Source organism: Natator depressus, chromosome 8 (genome assembly GCF_965152275.1).
Source record: "Natator depressus isolate rNatDep1 chromosome 8, rNatDep2.hap1, whole genome shotgun sequence".
NCBI lineage: Eukaryota > Metazoa > Chordata > Testudines > Cheloniidae > Natator > Natator depressus.
Genome location: NC_134241.1, coordinates 15,602,255 through 15,622,278, shown reverse-complemented (window position 1 = coordinate 15,622,278; position 20,024 = coordinate 15,602,255). Strand labels below are relative to the sequence as shown.

Here is a 20,024-nt window from a genome sequence, read left to right as displayed (position 1 = left end):
ACAAAATTCAAGGTTAAGGAGAGGGAACTGGTTTGAATCATTAAAAGTATATTTAAAAATTGAGTGATTGAGAAAGTCAGAAATACTAAAGCCTCCTTCTGTGCCCAGACACTTGCCAAAAATATCAGTATAAAATGTCTTTTGGATGCAAGCAGGACTGAACAAGAACCACACAAATGCCATGACATGACAGGTGTTTATTCCCCTTATTTTTATCCATAGCAATAAAGCTTACAATAGAATTATATCTTTGATAAAAAAGTGTACAAGATTTCAGTTATGGATTATTTCTCCATATAAAAAGGAAATTTTACTTAATTGCCTTAAATTTTTAATTTCACATTTCCAAATAGTTACAAGGGGCTACAAAAATAAGTGATGCCGTTATGCAAATACCTGCCACTGACTCCATGCTAAGTTGTTAGCATATCTGTTTAGAAGTTACTTACACTTACGACATTCAGTTGGTCAAGACTACAGATGGCTTAGAGTATTGGGAAAATATTCTGAAATAAGTAGCAGTAAAGTGGTGTTCAAATGTTACCGACAAGTACATTTAGTAGCTATCATATCTTCATATTCTTTGTAGACTATAGAACCATCAGGCTCTATTGTCAAGACACTCAAGGGACTATATTCAGCAGGAATGCAAGAGGGCCTTGGAACAGAGGAGTCCAATTTCTCATATATGATGTTCTGTACCATTGTATGGACAGGTGAGCCATAACGATGCCCAACCACCCTTGGGCAGTCACCTTTGCAATATTGAGGGTTGTATCTGTGTGGTGCTATTATCCATTTGTCCCACTTTAGTTGGCTAAAACTTAGTCGAAAGTTGTGAAGCTCACATTCATTTTGGGGAAACAGGAATTGTTTGAAGTATTCACTCAAATTATAAGTTGGCGCAGATGGGTTCTCTTTCACATCTTCATCTCTTCGGTGGCGAGATGCCCTTTTATTCTGCATATTTTCTGTTCCGATTTCTTCCATGGAATCTGCAAGTGGATTATTTCTCCATCTGAACCACATTGGATTCTTCCTTCTATGTCTAAGGGAGTTCCACCTACGATAAGCTTGCTCACTGGTGTCATTTAGGTACAATAGAAGAGAAGGAGGCACCAATGCCGTATTAAAGGAATTTTCCTGTTTAGAGTTGTGGTGTTGATCATCTTTCAGACAAGTGAAATTTACAGCCATATGGATACTCCTCTTGTTAGAGGCAATTAGAGGCTGAAGAAAAGAGGTCACATCAATCTCAACCCATTTGTGTCTTCTGACTTTGAAGTGCAGATTAAAAGTAATTGACTGTGGTACGTTGGGGCACACTTTACCAGAATGATCATTTTCCTCAACAGCTAAGTGGCACGTGCATGTAATGGCAGAAGAACTAAAAACTGATCTGTCAAAGGAGTAGAGCAAGACAGACTTGAGTAAATGCTCCAGCGCAGTAACGCGATCCAGATTGAAAAGCAGATCCACTGAGCGCAGGTCTTCTGAAAAAGGAAACAGTCTCTGTAGAGATTAAACAGTTTTCAATAGAAATTGACAATGTGCATAATCAAACAGAAATAAGTCATTAAAAGGGGGGAAATAATTTAGACCCCAAAACTCAATTGAACTTAAATTTGATAGTTTGGCAGGGAATGTCCACAAGGATTCCAAAATCTTATTACTCTAAAGAAAATGCATCAATTTGCCAAAAAAACCCCAAAAAACAAAAAACCCATACACCACTATACAAATTAACAAGTGGTGGATTGACCTGCTGGCTTCCCACATTGTTCCCACAGTTGCATCAACATTAGTGATACTTCATAAAAAAAGGGGGGCAGGCAAAAATGTGTTTGTTAGCTTAAGGAAAGAAGAATTGAAAGCTAAATATGGTAGCAATGGCAGAGAAAAAAAATCTTTGCAGGCTTAAGAGGTATTAGAAACTAGGAGTGAGGAGGAAGCTATACAAACAAGATTGTTGACAATGTCCTCTTAGTGTCAGTCACAGGGAGACAGGAATTGCCTACTGGGTTAAACTCCTGGTTTATAGGTCTAACAGTCTTTCAGAGAGTTTCCAGTACTAGACCCTTCAGAAGATTGTGCAAGAAAACCTAAAATAAGTAGACGTGAGAAGATCTACCTCCATGAAAGTCATCCTAACCTGTTGTAGTTAACCCCTTGGCTTTGAAGTTTTATAACCCTTCCACATTTTTCCCCCCCATTAATTACAAACAACGCTGGATATTCTTATTCATATAGATATCCAGTCCCTCTGACTTTTGCTAACTTCTTGGCCTCCATGACATCCTGTGATAATGAGCGTTACAGTCTGGTTAGGCATTGCATGTAACAGTATTTCCTGTGTTCAGCTTTCAATTTGCTACCTTTCAATTTCTTTAACTGTCTCCTTTTTCTTGTATTATGAAACAGGGCGACCAGATGCTCCTGATTGCTCTTTTCGATACCATTTGTTATTTTGAATACTTTTATCATGTTCCCCTTTTACTCGTCTGCTTTCTAAGGTAAAGAATTCAAGTTGTTTCATTTGGAGCATTTTCCCATGCTACTAATCATTGTTCGCCTTCTCTGAACCTCCTCTAATTCTGCAACTTTATTTTTGAGGTAGAATATATGCAGTACTGGTCTCCATAAGTGAGGGCTTTACTATTTAGTGTAGCTGCTCACAGTATTTCATGCTATTCTCCATTCCACTAAACCTAAAATTGTTTGCTTTTTTAGCATAGCTTCACATTGAGATGGTGAGTTAGTTCAAGTTTAGCCACCTAAATCACTGTAACATGGAAGACATCTTAAAAGGAGACACCCATAATTAGTTTTTGCTTTTAAGTATTATATTACCATGCTACACAGGGGATTTTATAGCAATGTACCTAAAACAGTACTTTGGCTGCAGTTTATGTGGCAGGTCATAATCAATAAATCTAATTGCTTTTATTAAATCTCATCTTACAGAGCACTTTGCCTTAAAATATATTGTGAAGATTTACATCTGTAGCCAGATTTTTTTTTATAGATGGAGAACCCCTGAGTCAGAGTTGAAGTAACGTGTCCACAGCCATATATGTCGGATTAGAAGTCAAGAATTGCTGGTTGCCAGTCTTGTGATCAGACCACATCTTTCATCCCACCCTATACCATCATTTTCTCCTTGAAGCTTCCCAGCTGCATCAGTTTGTCAGCCCTGAAATTAACTCATCTGTAGTCATGCTTTGCAAATATGGATGTTCATGAAGTGGGGGAAGGGAATGGTTCTTCTCTGGTAGAAAGTACAGGGGAAACAGTGGACTAATTTGGAAAAGTCCTCTTGTAATGGGATCCCAACACATCATTAATAAGATCTCGTTACTGAGAAATCTCACTTGCAGATTGTGTAAAATGCAGAATTTAAAAGTCAGTAAAAGGACAAAAGGTATCCAGCAGATTTTAGTTATTTTTTTCCTGCTTTACTCAAAGGGTGCAAAAAAAGATCAGAGTTAACCTTAAAATGACCATCCTGGATTGTGCTAAAATGAGCTAGGAGTAAGCATCAATATAGCTTTGGATGTGGGTATTATGTAGGTTCAAAGACCTAAATTATGGAGAAGCCTGGCCTAAACACCATTTAAGGAGATGCAGATTATGGAAAAGCCCATTCAATGCAACAGAAGAGTCATTCAGGAGATTTAACAGTTAATACCTCTGTAGAGACTAGGGGTTTCTTTATTCTACCCCATTGAAGGAAAGGGGGAAAGCATCTTAATTACCCCTCCCCTAAAACACCTACCTTTTATTTGGTCCCTGTGGTGGTGCTTGCACTCAGCACATGGAGTGAGGAGCCAGACAGTGTTATAGAGGTGACTTTTGTTGGCTTTTGGGATCCCTTCTTTTGTGGCAGACATCTTATATAACCTCTTCATATACCTAAGGGCTCTGGAATCTGGTTGGAGTCTTGAGGTCTCACTTTCCCAACTGTGAGGTCTCTGGTCAGACAGCACCTTGAGAAGGGGTGGCAGGAGGGCATAGCCATTTCTCACTCCCGGTGGCAGTAGCAACACTGGAGGTAGCTCAAGGGGCTCATCCTCAGGAACAAGTAACAGCTCAGGGGTCCTCTCAGACACTACCTCATCCCTAGAGCTGGGGGAACACAGAGCAACAGAAGAAAGCAACCTGATAAAGTAATAGAAACAGATGAAGATTCTCCAGGGAATTACCATGATGCTGGAGGTCATAGCAGAAAAACCCTCTCCCCATGACAGGTTATATCCTAGAAGAGAAAAAGAACCAATCCTGGCCTCTTAAATATATTTCAGGTGTGAGTGGGAAGGAAGCATCTCTCTGATTACACCAAAGGGAGCGACCTACAGCTGGAGAGTGAATCCAAGTGGCCATTTGAGTTCAGGCTAGAATCTTTGCACATGTAGGCATTTTGGAAACAAGCACCCCACTCTCACAGTTTACCCACTTTCACATGGAAACCATTATTAATTATAAAAGGTGCTAATTAATTAGCATGTTTATCCTCTCTAGCTTCCAAAAGAGACTACAAGAAATGATGGTTGAATAATGGTTATTCTGGCTGGCTGTAGTTACCACCCCAAAGCAACTTTGTGATTCTAACATAGCTGTGACATTCAAACGTGTTTTTACCACAGTAATGATGCCTACCCAAGGGTAACTGTTAAAAAAACCTCAGTGATAATCTTTTAGTGAGCTGGTAAGAAAAAAGTTCCTGTAGAAAGACTGAAATTGGGTTTCTTACAGTACCACAGCTGAGATAATGGGGAATAGGAGAAGAAGAGGGAAGTAGAGGGAAAGGTTCAGAGTAACTGGGTGAAACAGGAAACAAGAGTCCTTCATGACTAATTCTTTAACTTGAAATCTGATGTTTAGCTACTCTGGTACACTCTGGGCATGGTATGAATGCGTTCTATAGGTAGAGCTCTCTGGTGATCTAAGTAGTGATAGTATACTAGTCACGAGAGGGACTAAAAGTGAACACACTGTGTTCTAAGCATGGGTCTCTGAGATAGAAATGTCTGAATTCCTATCCCTACTCGCCCTGTTAACTTCTTGTCTGATCTTTGGCATTTAGGGAGGGATGCACATTTGAACAAGGGCATTTAGATACCATATTCCTGTTTTTAGGCACCACTTTGATCCACAAACCCCACTCAGCTTCTGCCTAACCCAGTAGGCACCCAAACTCACTCGGTGTCACGGTTATTTCCTGTTGGTATGTACAGCCTCACCCTAGGCACCTGAGCTTGTGCACTACTGCCTTATGATACGTATCAAGACACTGTCTCCTGACTAAGCCCCAGAGTGATTCACACACTGGGAAAGATAGGCATTCAGCCAAAGATCTGTGCACACCTACTGGATCAGGACCCTCAAGCAAGTTCACATAAAATCTGCTCAGCTCTCATTACATGAGATTTTCACTGAGCTGAACAGATTCCAGAAAAATATTTCCAGCTACATTTAATTTTGTAATGGGGCTGCATCATAAATGCATACATTTAGAATGTAGTTCTCATGTTTGTGGCAACTATTATATAAATCAACAGGAATAAAATAAACAGTTTAATATATTTAATGTGTGGTTGTAAACAACTAAGATGTACTCCACTATATACTGTAGAAGACTTGTACTTTTCTGTCAGTTTATAATGAATGAGCCAAATTCAGACATGGGTTGTGTGGGTACAACTCCACTGAAGTCAATGACCCACTTAACCCATGCCTGATCTTGGCTCAATATATTTAAAACAAAACAGAAAACTCACTAGTAATACCTGAGATAATTAAAAATAAATGAATGTTAAAAATCTTACTTCTTTTCCCCCATGGATACTATTTGTTTCTGTTTTGTAAGTCACCTATTGTAGTTTTATTCCCAACCAGTTTCCCTTTATCATAAATCTGCCCTGGCTCAGCACTGTGATGTCTATGTTGGAAACACTGAAGGCAAATGTTTAATTCCAAACAGAGTTTTTTTCATTTAAATTACAATAAAAACAAAATAAAAAAAATCCTTGCCCTGACAAAACCAATTTTTTTTCCCCTTAACTACCTGATTGTGCCAATAGAAGTATTAATTAAAGTGTAAAGTCAATGATTTATAGCTATCATTTGCTGTTAACATGCTTCTTGCCTTTGACTTCTCTGCAGATACTAATACCAATCTTAGAGATATGGAATAGAAAAGTAATTGCGGGTATAGTGCCCTCAGATTACCTTTCAATCCCTAAGTAAAGCCCTTCTACCTCCAATCTGAAATCTAGGCATCCAAATAAGCAGGGTGCTTTTCGATCACTACCGGCTATCTATGGAATGTGCTCCTAAGGACCTCTGCTAGAGCACTGTTGATTACTTCTGGAATGTATAGAGCTGCCCGTTGCTGAACATGTCTAATTGGGATTTTTTTTGTTTTATTAGGATACTACCTGAGAGAATCTCCTTTCTTGTCAGTTGTTTTTAATTAGAGCCATGTTATCAGTAGTGTGGTAAAATGTCACCCCATCGTTTAACTTTCCTATCTCACTGTTTCCAAGAAAGGAGAACTAGCTCAGAGAAAGCTTAATTAACTTACAAAATGTCAGGCTGGCATACTTTCACTCAGATTGGAAGGTTAATTATAAAACTGATCAGAATTATATTCAGCTAACCCTCTATATACCAGAATAATGTAACCTTGTTTCTTTTGCCTGCTCACATCTGATCAGGTTATGATAAGAGGAGAGCACTGCCACTTCTAAGGTCAATTAAAATTTAAAAATTTTGTTTTATGGGTTAGTTTACACTTCCATACTTTAAATAGCATCCATCAACCAACATGCTAGCCTCAAACCACTCCAACAATTCTTAACTTCTAGGTACTGACATAATAATAAATCTTTTACTTTAATTCTAGATAGTGGATCCTAGTCAAATCTCAGATATTCTTATGCACACACTGCACTGTGAGATGAGAGGGGTTTAAAAAGATACATATTTAAAACTGTAGCTGTCAGGTGGACTGGATGGCTCAAGGAAGTAGTGATGAGCTATAGAGGCTTATATACCTAGGTTACAGGTGTGAATCTAGACCTAGGCAGAGGTGCCCTGAAAATTGCCATTGTTTGGTGGCCTGTGTGAAATGAGTTGCCCTTCCAGTGGTCAAGTGTCCCAGTCACCAAAATACACCATGTGTATTAATTGGCCCCTTTGTTAGCAGTCCTGAAAGAGAAGACATGGACTGAGTGGACCATATGGTGTGATTGCACTGTCACCTTTTTTCCAATTTCCACCAATGCACTACCCAAGGTGCAGCTCCATTGATGGCAGCAACAGTGAATATAAACTATGGCTGGCATTTTAACCATTGTGTTGTCTAACCATGTTCATAGCAGGTCTAGATCACATGGAGTCAGATTTTCAAAAGATCTAGGGATTACATTTTCAGGTATTCAGTACCCACAATTGGGACTAGATTTTCAAAAGTGCTTAGAGCACAGCAACTCCCTAGTCTGATTTTTAAGAAGCATATATCTACTAGGCTGAACTCTTTTGACAGTCTGGCCTTCGTCTCCCCCCAGTCCCCACAAGTGGGAGCTGAGTTTTTTTGAAAATCTGGCCCATAATATCACAGGCATTCTCAGCAGTATTGCCATGGTCATGGCTTCCTGAGGAGGCAGCCATAATTTAGGGCAGCCCTTGGATTGTCTACTTCATCCAGTGGGCTGCACTTGTGTCATGGAGTCATTGGGCGATGTTCTGGAACTATTCCATATGGAGCCAGTCAGGATTCTGGGGTAGCATGCCTCCTCTGTCTGAGTATACTGTCACCAGGGCAAGAAGTTTACACAGCTTCGACCTTCCTGGATCTGGCCCCGAAGCATTCAGCATCCCTTTCCACACCGTGCACTTCCCGCAGTGAGTCCGCCTGGGTGGGGCTCCTAGGGAAGCCAAAGGGCACTGCACCCCAACTCTGCAGTCAGCAGTGATTCTCAGCCAGCGTAAAACAGAAGGTTTATTAGTTGACAGGAACACAGCGTAGAACAGAACTTGTCAGCACAGAAATCAGTGACTTTCAGCCAAGTCCATCTTGGGGGACTCCGGGCCAGATCCCCTGGACTTCCCCATCTCAGTCCTAAAAAATGCAGTGCCCCAGCTTCCAGCAACCCCACCTCCAACCCGCCCGTTGCTCCTCCTCCTGGCCTTTGTCTCCTGGTCGCATCCCCCTCTTGGGTCTCAGGTTACGAAGGGCATCGGCCGTTGTCTACACGTAGAGTTGGGCCTCAGCGAAAGTCACACACCCAATGCCCATCACCTAAGCATTGGTTCAATACACAGGGAAACTGAGGTATACGCAGTTTTAGTATAGGACAGTAAGACTACATGCAACATAAGAAGGTGAATAAAACCCCACTTCATCACAACTTGTCCCTGGAACAGCCCAGGAAAGAGGATGCAAAGATGGTCTCAAAATCGCCATGGAGCTTTCTCCCACAGAGCTGCAAGTTCTGTAAGAAGTGCAGCACAGAATGTCATCTATTAGCAGATCACTGTAAAGGAAACTTACACTGCTGCTGACCACGTTATAGCCATTCTGTGCACAAGTAGAGAGCTTCAGTCTCTGGTAATTAGTGTGTATTATTGTGGTGTGTGGAGCTTTTAAGATCTGTTGTAACGGTGGTTACTGCAACCTAAATGCCTACAACATTCTGGAGGCAGGATTCAAAGAGACTGGTCACCTGGAAGCAGCTGAATATGGACAGTGAACCAAAAAGAATAATAATAAATGATCCGTGAGGCTAGATGTGGCTTGAAATCAAGGACATCTCTCCCTGTGCTAATGGTTCATTTTGCTATTGTTCTTATCTAACTAAAGTCATCATTGCAGTTAACTGAAAAAGGCATGCTTAGTTACTGGAGACATGACATTCATGAGCACTAAATTACTAAGAGAAGAAAATTGAAACACGGAGGGAAGTGCTTTAAAAAAGTTAGCAGACTATAATTAACTTTGTCAGTAAGTACAAGATTAAGATCTTGTAAAATATGTTTGTTTTTTACAAAAACTGAACCCAACAAAAATATTTCCATTATTATTTTTTTTAAATTTCCAGTTCATCAGTTGTCTTCATTTAAAGAAAGACATATTGCCCTGCAGCTTTGGCAACAAAGGGCCCTGATCCTCCTGTCACTCATGCAGATTCAGTGGAGCCTCATTGCGGTCAATGGAGCTCTGCCTTGGCACAAGGGTTTGCCCCTTGCATGTGGTTACATGCGGTTTGTGTCCAAAAAGAACATGAAAAGTGAAACTGATTATAAACAAAAGTTATACTGACAAATGACTTTCTTTGCCCAAGATAAGAGAAAGGCCAAAATTAAATAAACAGCATGTGGTCCATATAATTTTGGACCTGTAGAATAAAGGATTTTAAAAACACTATTTTAAAAAAATAATAGACTGTATTTTTTTGTTTTAATGCTTGTAAGGTGTTATTAGTAACATGGAGAAGAAAGGTTTGTTTACAACATATGATGTGAAAAGTTCTCATTTGAGTTGAAAGTTTCTCTTTACAAATATGTCAACTAAAAACCAGTAGAATAACATACAAAGTATTTCAAAAGTCTGATCCATGCATATCTAAATATTCCATCAGTATAGGGGAGTGAGGATTAAGAGCTAGTAGTTTCCCTCCCCAGAGTGATCACAGACTGTATTGCCTATGCTCTCCTCCCACTGACATCTGGATTGAAGACTTCCTTCATTTCCCTTAAGTTTAATAGTCTTTCAGCATCTGACCGAGGGGATGTGAGAAACGGAGGTGAAGCAAGATGTGAGCTCTTAATACAAAGAAAATGGAAAAGAGTAGAATTTATGGGTTATAACAATTTTACTTCTAAAAGAGCAAGCAGATATTCCTCCTAAGAAACTTGCTTCTTCCTCAAAGTCTATCCATATTAAAGGGTCACGCTCAAGTTAAAAAAACATTTTTAAAAAACCCTCTGAGTCTGATCCAGCAGACACATCTGTTATTACTAATGTTGTTTTTATCAGGAGTGATTCAACCGCAGTCAGTGGGATTAGACCTGGTAGTAAGCACTATGGCCATATTATACATTTGCAGGTTCAGGTGCAAACATCTTTAACTAGGATAGTAACAAGAGCTTAGATTATTAAAACTGAAAAAAAAGATGCAAATACTTTTTGCCACTTATGCTCATTGTTTAGGTTTTCCATGATAATGGACTAATGAGCTTCCCTTTTGTTCTAGTCGATTTCAGTTTCTGGTTTTCCTGCACTAGTGCAATGTTGAAAAGTTTGGATGGTAAACATAACAGAGGAATGTATGTTTCTTTAAAAGAATGGAATTGAACAGTCATAGAAACAATTTTGCTGGACTGAAGTTGTGTAAATAGCTGGATCTCTTTCCCTGCAAGCAGTCATGCATTGCTTAACTCTTATTCAAGTGAGTAGTCCTACTGAAGTAAAAGGGACTACTTACATGAGTCGTCACTCATATGCATGAGTGTTTGTGATATTGAGGCATTGGAGTTTTTTAAATAAAACTCAAAATCTGAGCCAAATTAGAGTTGATCATGTCCCTTTAAAAAAATCCACACCATTTTTAGACTATTATCTGGTCTTCCAATGCATTACATATTTTAAATGTTTTGCTCTGTCTTTTATTAAATTTAAGATTCTTGGGACAGGAACCAAGTCTTCCTATATTTTTTTCATCAAGAAGCACACTAACGACACTGGTCAGTAAGTTCTTCTGCTAATAATTTTTAAATTCCTGTAAATGAGAACTGAGGAATGTGTGGCTTTGCCTGGTAGTTAGGTACTGAGGTTTGTTTGTTTCCACAAGACAGCAAAAGCATGAGTCACAGGTACAGATGTTATGCCATGATAAACAAGGGTTTTAATTCTAGCTCACTGAGCCGATTCAGTGGACTTTGAAACGCAAGAAATGTCAGGTGCTTTCTGCAGAGTCCATTAATATTGTCTATAGAAGCTTAACTTACTACATCCCCACAAACGTTGTAATCATGCTGTTGCTATACGGATGTGAGCAGTGGCAATTTTCAAAGAAATGTGTGTTTAGAAATAAAAGGAGAAATATTCTTTGTTACTTATGACAGCTCACTGTTACTATAAACACCAAAAGATTTTGATGCTCTATTTGTTTACAGAAATAGCACGCTTTTGTGGCCACTAAAATAAGAGCAATTAGTTACTATCCCAGGTAAATGAAGTCAATGAGTGCAAAAAGTAAGGTCATAGGGCTCAATCTTAAATACCTGCCACCTATCAGTCAAGGATAGCCAAAGGATGGTCCCCTGAGTCTGTAATCACAACCCTTCCTAGTGTTCTGGACCCTCTAGGTGTGATAGTTACTCCTCTGTCATTTTGCGGAAGACTCAATTTCTTTTGTGTCTCCACCTGCGACAATGTAAGATTAATTGTCATTTTGTTTAGTTACCTTCAGTGTTTGGGGAGGCAGACTGGCTAGGTTCTTTCCATCTCTAACTTCTGTAATTGTTTCTTTCCAGAGTCTGGCTATAACTGATTACCCTAGAGAAGGTTGGGAGATTAGTACTGAAGCTTCATAAAAATAATTTGCAGTCATATGGCATCATCTGAGGATCTGAGATAACTAATGTTAATTATTTAACCAGATTGAGCCAGGAAGTATAGCTGGAGAAAGTGAGTCATAAAGAGGTCATGTGGCTTGCCTCGAGTTACACAGTGAGAGAGCTGAGAATAAAAAAAAAAATGACGTTTTGACTCCCATTCCCTGCTCTGACTACTAGACTAAGGTACCATTATATTCCCAACATCCTCTACCCAATGCTCTAAAAGAATTATATACGATGGTACCTAATAGACTTTTCAAATGTTAATGAATAAGGTAGCCACAGTTGAACTTACATTGTTCACAGCAGGTATCTCTTCTTTCCTGTATATATCTGATTAAAGTTACAGGGTCTAAATGATCTAATAGTCCTTTTTCATCACTAATATTTAGATTTACTAACAATAAGATTTTAAGTTAATTCCTCATGTTTAGCAGTCTACTGACTTCTATATTGGATAAGGATCTGCTCACCAACGGCAGTCTCTCCTCTAATTTGTTGTGTTATTTACATGTATGTAAACATATCTTCTGTAGCTCTTTACATCACTGAAAGCACTGTACAAATATTAAGAGATACACAAAATATCATGGGTTATTATTATTCCACACTTTACATATAACAAAATTGTGGCACACAGGGAGGCAAAATGACTTGCCAAAGGGTGCATAGAAAGTTAGTGCAAAGCTGGGATTGAACTCCAGAGTTTCTGGCACCCATTTGTTTGTTCAGCCCATATTGCCTACCTGTCACTTTGTCTAGAATTACTGTAAATTCTTGACTAAAATAACATTTACAATAAATGACCTTGTGGACACTTTGGACAGAGTAATCAATTGTATTGTTGATTCGATAGTTTTGTTTAGTGACGTAATAAGTGATAGCATGGGAAGAGTTTCACTTTATACTGTTGTGAAAACATATGATTAGCAAGGAGGTGCTTGGCAGTTTCAGTCACTGAAAACCAGAAGAAACTTTGTCCTCTGATATTAGACTGTCAATAGCAGTATGGGTATAAGTGTGTTGTCTTTATCAAACCTCTTCAGTTTTACAACAGTGGAGGTGTGTGTTTCCAAAGTATGTTTTTACAGAGCTCTTCAATATCAAGGGCTTAATTCACATCTCAGTTACACTGTACTTTACTACTGAAATTCATTAAGGAAGACTGTGGGATACTCCACGTTAAGGCAGTTCATTAGACTGCTATATTTTTAGCTTGTTAAGCAAAAATCACATGAAATCTAACAGCTCTTTCCGTGTTGAGAATCAGATTCTAATTTTAAAATAATGAGAATTTAGTGCTTCTGAAAAATAACAGATTGACAGCTGCAGAGAACAGTTCTCTATCCACACAACAGTTACTGCAGCAGTTCCAGCTCCCTGAAGCATCCCTGTCCTGGAGGGACCATTACTATTCAAAGGGTATGTCTACACTACGGAATAAGGTCGAATTTATAGAAGTCGGTTTTTTAGAAATCGGTTTTATATATTCGAGTGTGTATGTCCCCACAGAAGTGCATTAAGTGCATTAACTCGGCGGAGTGCTTCCACAGTACCGAGGCTAGAGTCGACTTCCGGAGCGTTGCACTGTGGGTAGCTATCCCACAGTTCCCGCAGTCTCCGCTGCCCATTGGAATTCTGGGTTGAGATCCCAATGCCTGATGGGGCTGAAACATTGTCGCGGGTGGTTCTGGGTACATATCGTCAGTCCCCCCCTTCCCTCCCTCCGTGAAAGCAAGGGCAGACAATTGTTTCGCGCCTTTTTTCCTGAGTTACCTGAGCGGACGCCATACCACCGCAAGCATGGAGCCTGCTCAGGTAACCGTCACCGTATGTCTCCTGGGTGCTGGCAGACGCGGCACGGCATTGCTACACAGTAGCAGCAACCCATTGCCTTGTGGCAGCAGACGGTACAATACGACTGGTAGCCGTCCTCGTCATGTCCGAGGTACTCCTGGTCGCCTGTGTGAGGTCGATCAGGAGCGCCTGGGCAGACATGGGCGCAGGGACTAAATTTTTAGTGACTTGACCAGGTCATTCTCTTTAGTCCGGCAGTCAGTCCTATTGAACCGTCTTATGGTGAGCAGGCAGGCAATATGTCCTTCTGCACCGTCTGCTGCCAGCCAAAGATGTAAAAGATAGATGGAGTGGATCAAAACAAGAAATAGACCAGATTTGTTTTGTACTCATTTGCCTCCTCCCCTGTCTAGGGGAATCATTCCTCTAGGTCACACTGCAGTCACTCACAGAGAAGGTGCAGCGAGGTAGATCTAGCCATGTATCAATCAGAGGCCAGGCTAACCTCCTTGTTCCAATAAGAACAATAACTTAGGTGCACCATTTCTTATTGGAACCCTTCGTGAAGTCAACCCTGTAAGCCGTGTCCTCAGTCGCCCCTCCCTGCGTCAGAGCAACGGCAAACAATCGTGCATCTGAGTTGAGAGTGCTGTCCAGAGCAGTCACAATGGAGCACTCTGATTGGGCTAAAACATTGTCGCGGATGGTTCTGGGTACATATTGTCCGGCCCCCGTTCCCTCCCTCCCTCCGTGAAGGCAAGGGCAGACAATTGTTTCGCGTCTTTTTTCCTGAGTTACCTGTGCGGACGCCATACCACCGCAAGCATGGAGCCCGCTCAGGTAACCGTCACCGTATGTCTCCTGGGTGCTGGCAGACGTGGTACGGCATTGCTACACAGTAGCAGCAACCCATTGCCTTCTGGCAGCAGACGGTACAGTACGACTGGTAGCCGTCCTCGTCATGTCCGAGGTACTCCTGGTCACCTGTGTGAGGTCGATCAGGAGCGCCTGGGCAGACATGGGCGCAGGGACTAAATTTTTAGTGACTTGACCAGGTCATTTTTTTTAGTCCGGCAGTCAGTCCTATTGAATCGTCTTATGGTGAGCAGGCAGGCAATATGGATTGCTAGCAGTCCTATTGCACCGTCTTCTGCCGAGCAGCCATGAGATGTGGATGGTATGCAGTCCTTCTGCACCGTCTGCTGCTAGCCAAAGATGTAAAAGATAGATGGAGTGGATCAAAACAAGAAATAGACCAGATTTGTTTTGTACTCATTTGCCTTCTCCCCTGTCTAGGGGACTCATTCCTCTAGGTCATACTGCAGTCACGCACAGAGAAGGTGCAGCGAGGTAGATCTAGCCATGTATCAATCAGAGGCCAGGCTAACCTCCTTGTTCCAATAAGAACAATAACTTAGGTGCACCATTTCTTATTGGAACCCTCCGTGAAGTCAACCCTGTAAGCCGTGTCCTCAGTCGCTCCTCCCTGCGTCAGAGCAACGGCAAACAATCGTGCATCTGAGTTGAGAGTGCTGTCCAGAGCAGCCCAATGGAGCACTCTGATTGGGCTAAAACATTGTCGCGGGTGGTTCTGGGTACATATTGTCCGGCCCCCGTTCCCTCCCTCCCTCTGTGAAGGCAAGGGCAGACAATCGTTTCGCGCCTTTTTTCCTGAGTTACCTGTGCGGACGCCATACCACCGCAAGCATGGAGCCCGCTCAGGTAACCGTCACCGTATGTCTCCTGGGTGCTGGCAGACGCGGTACGGCATTGCTACACAGTAGCAGCAACCCATTGCCTTCTGGCAGCAGACGGTGCAGTATGATTGGTAGCCGTCCTCGTCATGTCCGAGGTGCTCCTGGCCACGTCGGCTGGGAGCGCCTGGGCAGACATGGGCGCAGGGACTAAATTTTTGGTGACTTCACCAGGTCATTCTCTTTAGTCCTGCAGTCAGTCGTATTGAACCGTCTAATGGTGAGCAGGCAGGCAATATGGATTGCTAGCAGTCGTATTGTACCATCTTCTGCCGGGCAGGCAAGAGATGATGATGGCTAGCAATCGTATTGTACCATCTTCTGCCGGGCAGGCAAGAGATGACGATGGCTAGCAATCGTACTGTGCCATCTTCTGCCAGGCAGGCAAGAGATGAGGATGGCTAGCAGTCGTACTGTACCATCTTCTGCCGAGCAGCCATGAGATGTGGATGGCTTGCAGTCCTTCTGCACCGTCTGCTGCCAGCCAAAGATGTAAAAGATAGATGGAGTGGATCAAAACAAGAAATAGACCAGATTTGTTTTGTACTCATTTGCCTCCTCCCCTGTCTAGGGAACTCATTCCTCTAGGTCACACTGCAGTCACTCACAGAGAAGGTGCTGCGAGGTAGATCTAGCCATGTATCAATCAGAGGCCAGGCTAACCTCCTTGTTCCAATAAGAACAATAACTTAGGTGCACCATTTCTTATTGGAACCCTCCGTGAAGTCCTGCCTGAACTACTCCTTGATGTAAAGCCACCCCCTTTGTGGATTTTAGCCTCCTGAAGCCAACCCTGTAAGCCGTGTCGTCAGTCGCCCCTCCCTCCGTCAGAGCAACGGCAGACAATCATTCCGCGCCTTTTTTCTGTGCGGACGCCATACCAAGGCAAGCATGGAGTCCGCTCAGCTCACTTTGGCAATTAGGAGCACATTAAACACCACACGCATTATCCAGCAGTACATGCAGCACCAGAACCTGGCAAAGCGCTACCGGGCGAGGAGGCGACGTCAGCGCGGTCACGTGAGTGATCAGGACATGGACACAGATTTCTCTGAAAGCATGGGCCCTGCCAATGCATGCATAATGGTGCTAATGGGGCAGGTTCATGCTGTGGAACGCTGATTCTGGGCTCGGGAAACAAGCACAGACTGGTGGGACCGCATAGTGTTGCAGGTCTGGGACGATTCCCAGTGGCTGCGAAACTTTCGCATGCGTAAGGGCACTTTCATGGAACTTTGTGACTTGCTTTCCCCTGCCCTGAAGCGCATGAATACCAAGATGAGAGCAGCCCTCACAGTTGAGAAGCGAGTGGCGATAGCCCTGTGGAAGCTTGCAACGCCAGACAGCTACCGGTCAGTTGGGAATCAATTTGGAGTGGGCAAATCTACTGTGGGGGCTGCTGTGATGCAAGTAGCCCACGCAATCAAAGATCTGCTGATATCAAGGGTAGTGACCTTGGGAAATGTGCAGGTCATAGTGGATGGCTTTGCTGCAATGGGATTCCCTAACTGTGGTGGGGCCATAGACGGAACCCATATCCCTATCTTGGGACCGGAGCACCAAGCCGGCGAGTACATAAACCGCAAGGGGTACTTTTCAATAATGCTGCAAGCTCTGGTGGATCACAAGGGACGTTTCACCAACATCAACGTGGGATGGCCGGGAAAGGTACATGACGCTCGCATCTTCAGGAACTCTGGTCTGTTTCAAAAGCTTCAAGAAGGGACTTTATTCCCAGACCAGAAAATAACTGTTGGTGATGTTGAAATGCCTATATGTATCCTTGGGGACCCAGCCTACCCCTTAATGCCATGGCTCATGAAGCCGTACACAGGCAGCCTGGACAGCAGTCAGGAGCTGTTCAACTACAGGCTGAGCAAGTGCAGAATGGTGGTAGAATGTGCATTTGGACGTTTAAAGGCGCGCTGGCGCAGTTTACTGACTCGCTTAGACCTCAGCGAAACCAATATTCCCACTGTTATTACTGCTTGCTGTGTGCTCCACAATATCTGTGAGAGTAAGGGGGAGACGTTTATGGCGGGGTGGGAGGTTGAGGCAAATCGCCTGGCTGCTGGTTACGCGCAGCCAGACACCAGGGCAGTTAGAAGAGCACAGGAGGGTGCGGTACGCATCAGAGAGGCTTTGAAAACCAGTTTCATGACTGGCCAGGCTACGGTGTGAAAGTTCTGTTTGTTTCTCCTTGATGAAACCACCCGCCCCTTGGTTCACTCTACTTCCTTGTAAGCTAACCACCCTCCCCTCCTCCCTTTGATCACCTCTTGCAGAGGCAATAAAGTCATTGTTGCTTCACATTCATGCATTCTTTATTCATTCATCACACAAATAGGGGGATGACTACCAAGGTAGCCCAGGAGGGGTGGTGGAGGAGGGAAGGAAAATGCCACACAGCACTTTAAAAGTTTACAACTTTAAAATTTATTGAATGACAGCCTTCTTTTTTTTGGGCAATCCTCTGTGGTGGAGTGGCTGGTTGGCCGGTGGCCACCCCACCGCATTCTTGGGCGTCTGGGTGTGGAGGCTATGGAACTTGGGGAGGAGGGCGGTTGGTTACACAGGGGCTGTAGTGGCAGTCTGTGCTCCAGCTGCCTTTGCTGCAGCTCAACCATACACTGGAGCATACTGGTTTGGTCCTCCAGCAGCCTCAGCATTGAATCCTGCCTCCTCTCATCACGCTGTCGCCACATTCGAGCTTCAGCCCTCTCTTCAGCCCGCCACTTACTCTCTTCAGCCCGCCACTTACTCTCTTCAGCCCGCCACCTCTCCTCCTGGTCATTTTGTGCTTTCCTGCAGTCTGACATTATTTGCCTCCACGCATTCGTCTGTGCTCTGTCAGTGTGGGAGGACAGCATGAGCTCGGAGAACATTTCATCTCGAGTGCGTTTTTTTTTCTTTCTAATCTTCACTAGCCTCTGGGAAGGAGAAGATCCTGTGATCATTGAAACACATGCAGCTGGTGGAGAAAAGAAAAGGGACAGCGGTATTTAAAAAGACACATTTTATAAAACACTGGCTACACTCTTTCAGGGTAAACCTTGCTGTTAACATTACATACATAGCACATGTGCTTTCGTTACAAGGTCGCATTTTGCCTCCCCCCACCGCGTGGCTACCCCCTCAACCCTCCCCCCTCCCTGTGGCTAACAGCGGGGAACATTTCTGTTCAGCCGCAGGCAAACAGCCCAGCAGGAATGGGCTCCTCTGAGTGTCCCCTGAAGAAAAGCACCCTATTTCAACCAGGTGACCATGGATTATATCTCACTCTCCTGAGGATAACACACGAACGGATGTTGCTTGAACGCCAGCAAACATACACTGCAATGCTTTGTTGTACAATGATTCCCGAGTACGTGTTACTGGCCTGGAGTGGTAAAGTGTCCTACCATGAAGGACGCAATAAGTCTGCCCTCCCCAGAAACCTTTTGCAAAGGCTTTGGGAGTATATCCAGGAGAGCCGCGAATGCCAGGGCAAAGTAATCCTTTCACATGCTTGCTTTTAAACCATGTATACTATTTTAAAAGGTACACTCACCGGAGGTCCCTTCTCCGCCTGCTGGGTCCAGGAGGCAGCCTTGGGTGGGTTCAGGGGGTACTGGCTCCAGGTCCAGGGTGAGAAACAGTTCCTGGCTGTCGGGAAAACCGGTTTCTCCGCTTGCTTGCTGTGAGCTATCTACAACCTCGTCATCATCATCATCTTCTTCGTCCCCAAAACCTGCTTCCGTATTGCCTCCATCTCCATTGAAGGAGTCAAACAACACGGCTGGGGTAGTGGTGGCTGAACCCCCTAAAATGGCATGCAGCTCATCATAGAAGCGGCATGTTTGGGGCTCTGACCCAGAGCGGCCGTTCGCCTCTCTGGTTTTCTGGTAGGCTTGCCTCAGCTCCTTCAGTTTCACGCGGCACTGCTTCGGGTCCCTGTTATGGCCTCTGTCCTTCATGCCCTGGGAGATCTTGACAAAGGTTTTGGCATTTCGAAAACTGGAACGGAGTTCTGATAGCACGGATTCCTCTCCCCATACAGCGATCAGATCCCGTACCTCCCGTTCGGTCCATGCTGGAGCTCTTTTGCGATTCTGAGACTCCATCATGGTCACCTCTGCTGATGAGCTCTGCATGGTCACCTGCAGCTTGCCACGCTGGCCAAACAGGAAATGAGATTCAAAAGTTCGCGGTTCTTTTCCTGTCTACCTGGCCAGTGCATCTGAGTTGAGAGTGCTGTCCAGAGCGGTCAAAATGGAGCACTCTGGGATAGCTCCCGGAGGCCAATACCGTCAAATTGTGTCCACAGTACCCCAAATTCGACCCAGCAAGGCCGATTTAAGCGCTAATCCACTTGTCAGGGGTGGAGTAAGGAAATCGATTTTAAGAGCCCTTTAAGTCGAAATAAAGGGCTTCATCGTGTGGACGGGTGCAGGTTTACATCGATTTAATGCTGCTAAATTCGACCTAAAGTCCTAGTGTAGACCAGGGCAAAGTATTTCTAGACTGCATATCCCCATAGAATCCATGCACTGAAAAGCATAAAAAGATACAGAAGTTTCATTCCCAGGCCCATTTACTCCTTGGCTTGTCTGCAAGGACCAACAACTAGTGGTGACATGGACACCTGTCCACTAGGAACTAGATTGAGGTCACAGACTCATTTCACACAAGCCACTGAATAACTATCATAGCATAACATCTTTCCGTCATTATCAACCCTTAGACTGTTTTGAACCAGCTACTTAGGGCGAAAGGCTCTGTGAACATTTACTAATACTATTGGCCATGCAGTCCCATAGAAAGTTATTCTTTTAGTGTAATGGGACTTTTATTAAAGTAGAATTTCTGTAG

General features: G+C 43.3%; 2 protein-coding genes across 2 annotated transcripts; both read right to left on the bottom strand.

Annotated features, from left to right (window-relative positions):
• Positions 1–540: 540 nt before the first annotated feature.
• On the bottom strand, positions 541–4,220 carry GDF9 (growth differentiation factor 9). Its single transcript, XM_074962088.1, has 2 exons — positions 3,776–4,220; positions 541–1,493 (listed from the first exon to the last, which is right to left on the bottom strand). Exons 1-2 carry the CDS (start codon positions 4,218–4,220, stop codon positions 541–543), a joined length of 1,398 nt encoding a protein of 465 aa, XP_074818189.1.
• A 7,170-nt stretch (positions 4,221–11,390) lies between these two features.
• Positions 11,391–19,376, bottom strand: LOC141992657 (uncharacterized). Its single transcript, XM_074961989.1, has 3 exons — positions 18,724–19,376; positions 17,746–18,144; positions 11,391–11,428 (listed from the first exon to the last, which is right to left on the bottom strand). Exons 1-3 carry the CDS (start codon positions 19,304–19,306, stop codon positions 11,391–11,393), a joined length of 1,020 nt encoding a protein of 339 aa, XP_074818090.1. The 5' UTR covers positions 19,307–19,376.
• Positions 19,377–20,024: the final 648 nt, after the last annotated feature.

What these genes read in the sequence shown, in the direction of transcription:
- GDF9 (XM_074962088.1), bottom strand. Translation starts at nt 4,220, where the DNA reads ATGACCTCCAGCATCATGGTAATTCCCTGGAGAATCTTCATCTGTTTC. An exon ending in CCACAGGGACCAAATAAAAG is followed by an intron (nt 1,494 to 3,775) that starts GTAGGTGTTTTA and finishes TTCCTTTTTCAG; the next exon opens with AAGACCTGCGCTCAGTGGAT.
- LOC141992657 (XM_074961989.1), bottom strand. Translation starts at nt 19,306, where the DNA reads ATGCAGAGCTCATCAGCAGAGGTGACCATGATGGAGTCTCAGAATCGC. An exon ending in AGGCGGAGAAGGGACCTCCG is followed by an intron (nt 18,145 to 18,723) that starts GTGAGTGTACCT and finishes TTTCTCCACCAG; the next exon opens with CTGCATGTGTTTCAATGATC. An exon ending in ACTGCCACTACAGCCCCTGT is followed by an intron (nt 11,429 to 17,745) that starts GTAACCAACCGC and finishes ACATTGTCGCAG; the next exon opens with GTGGAGACACAAAAGAAATT.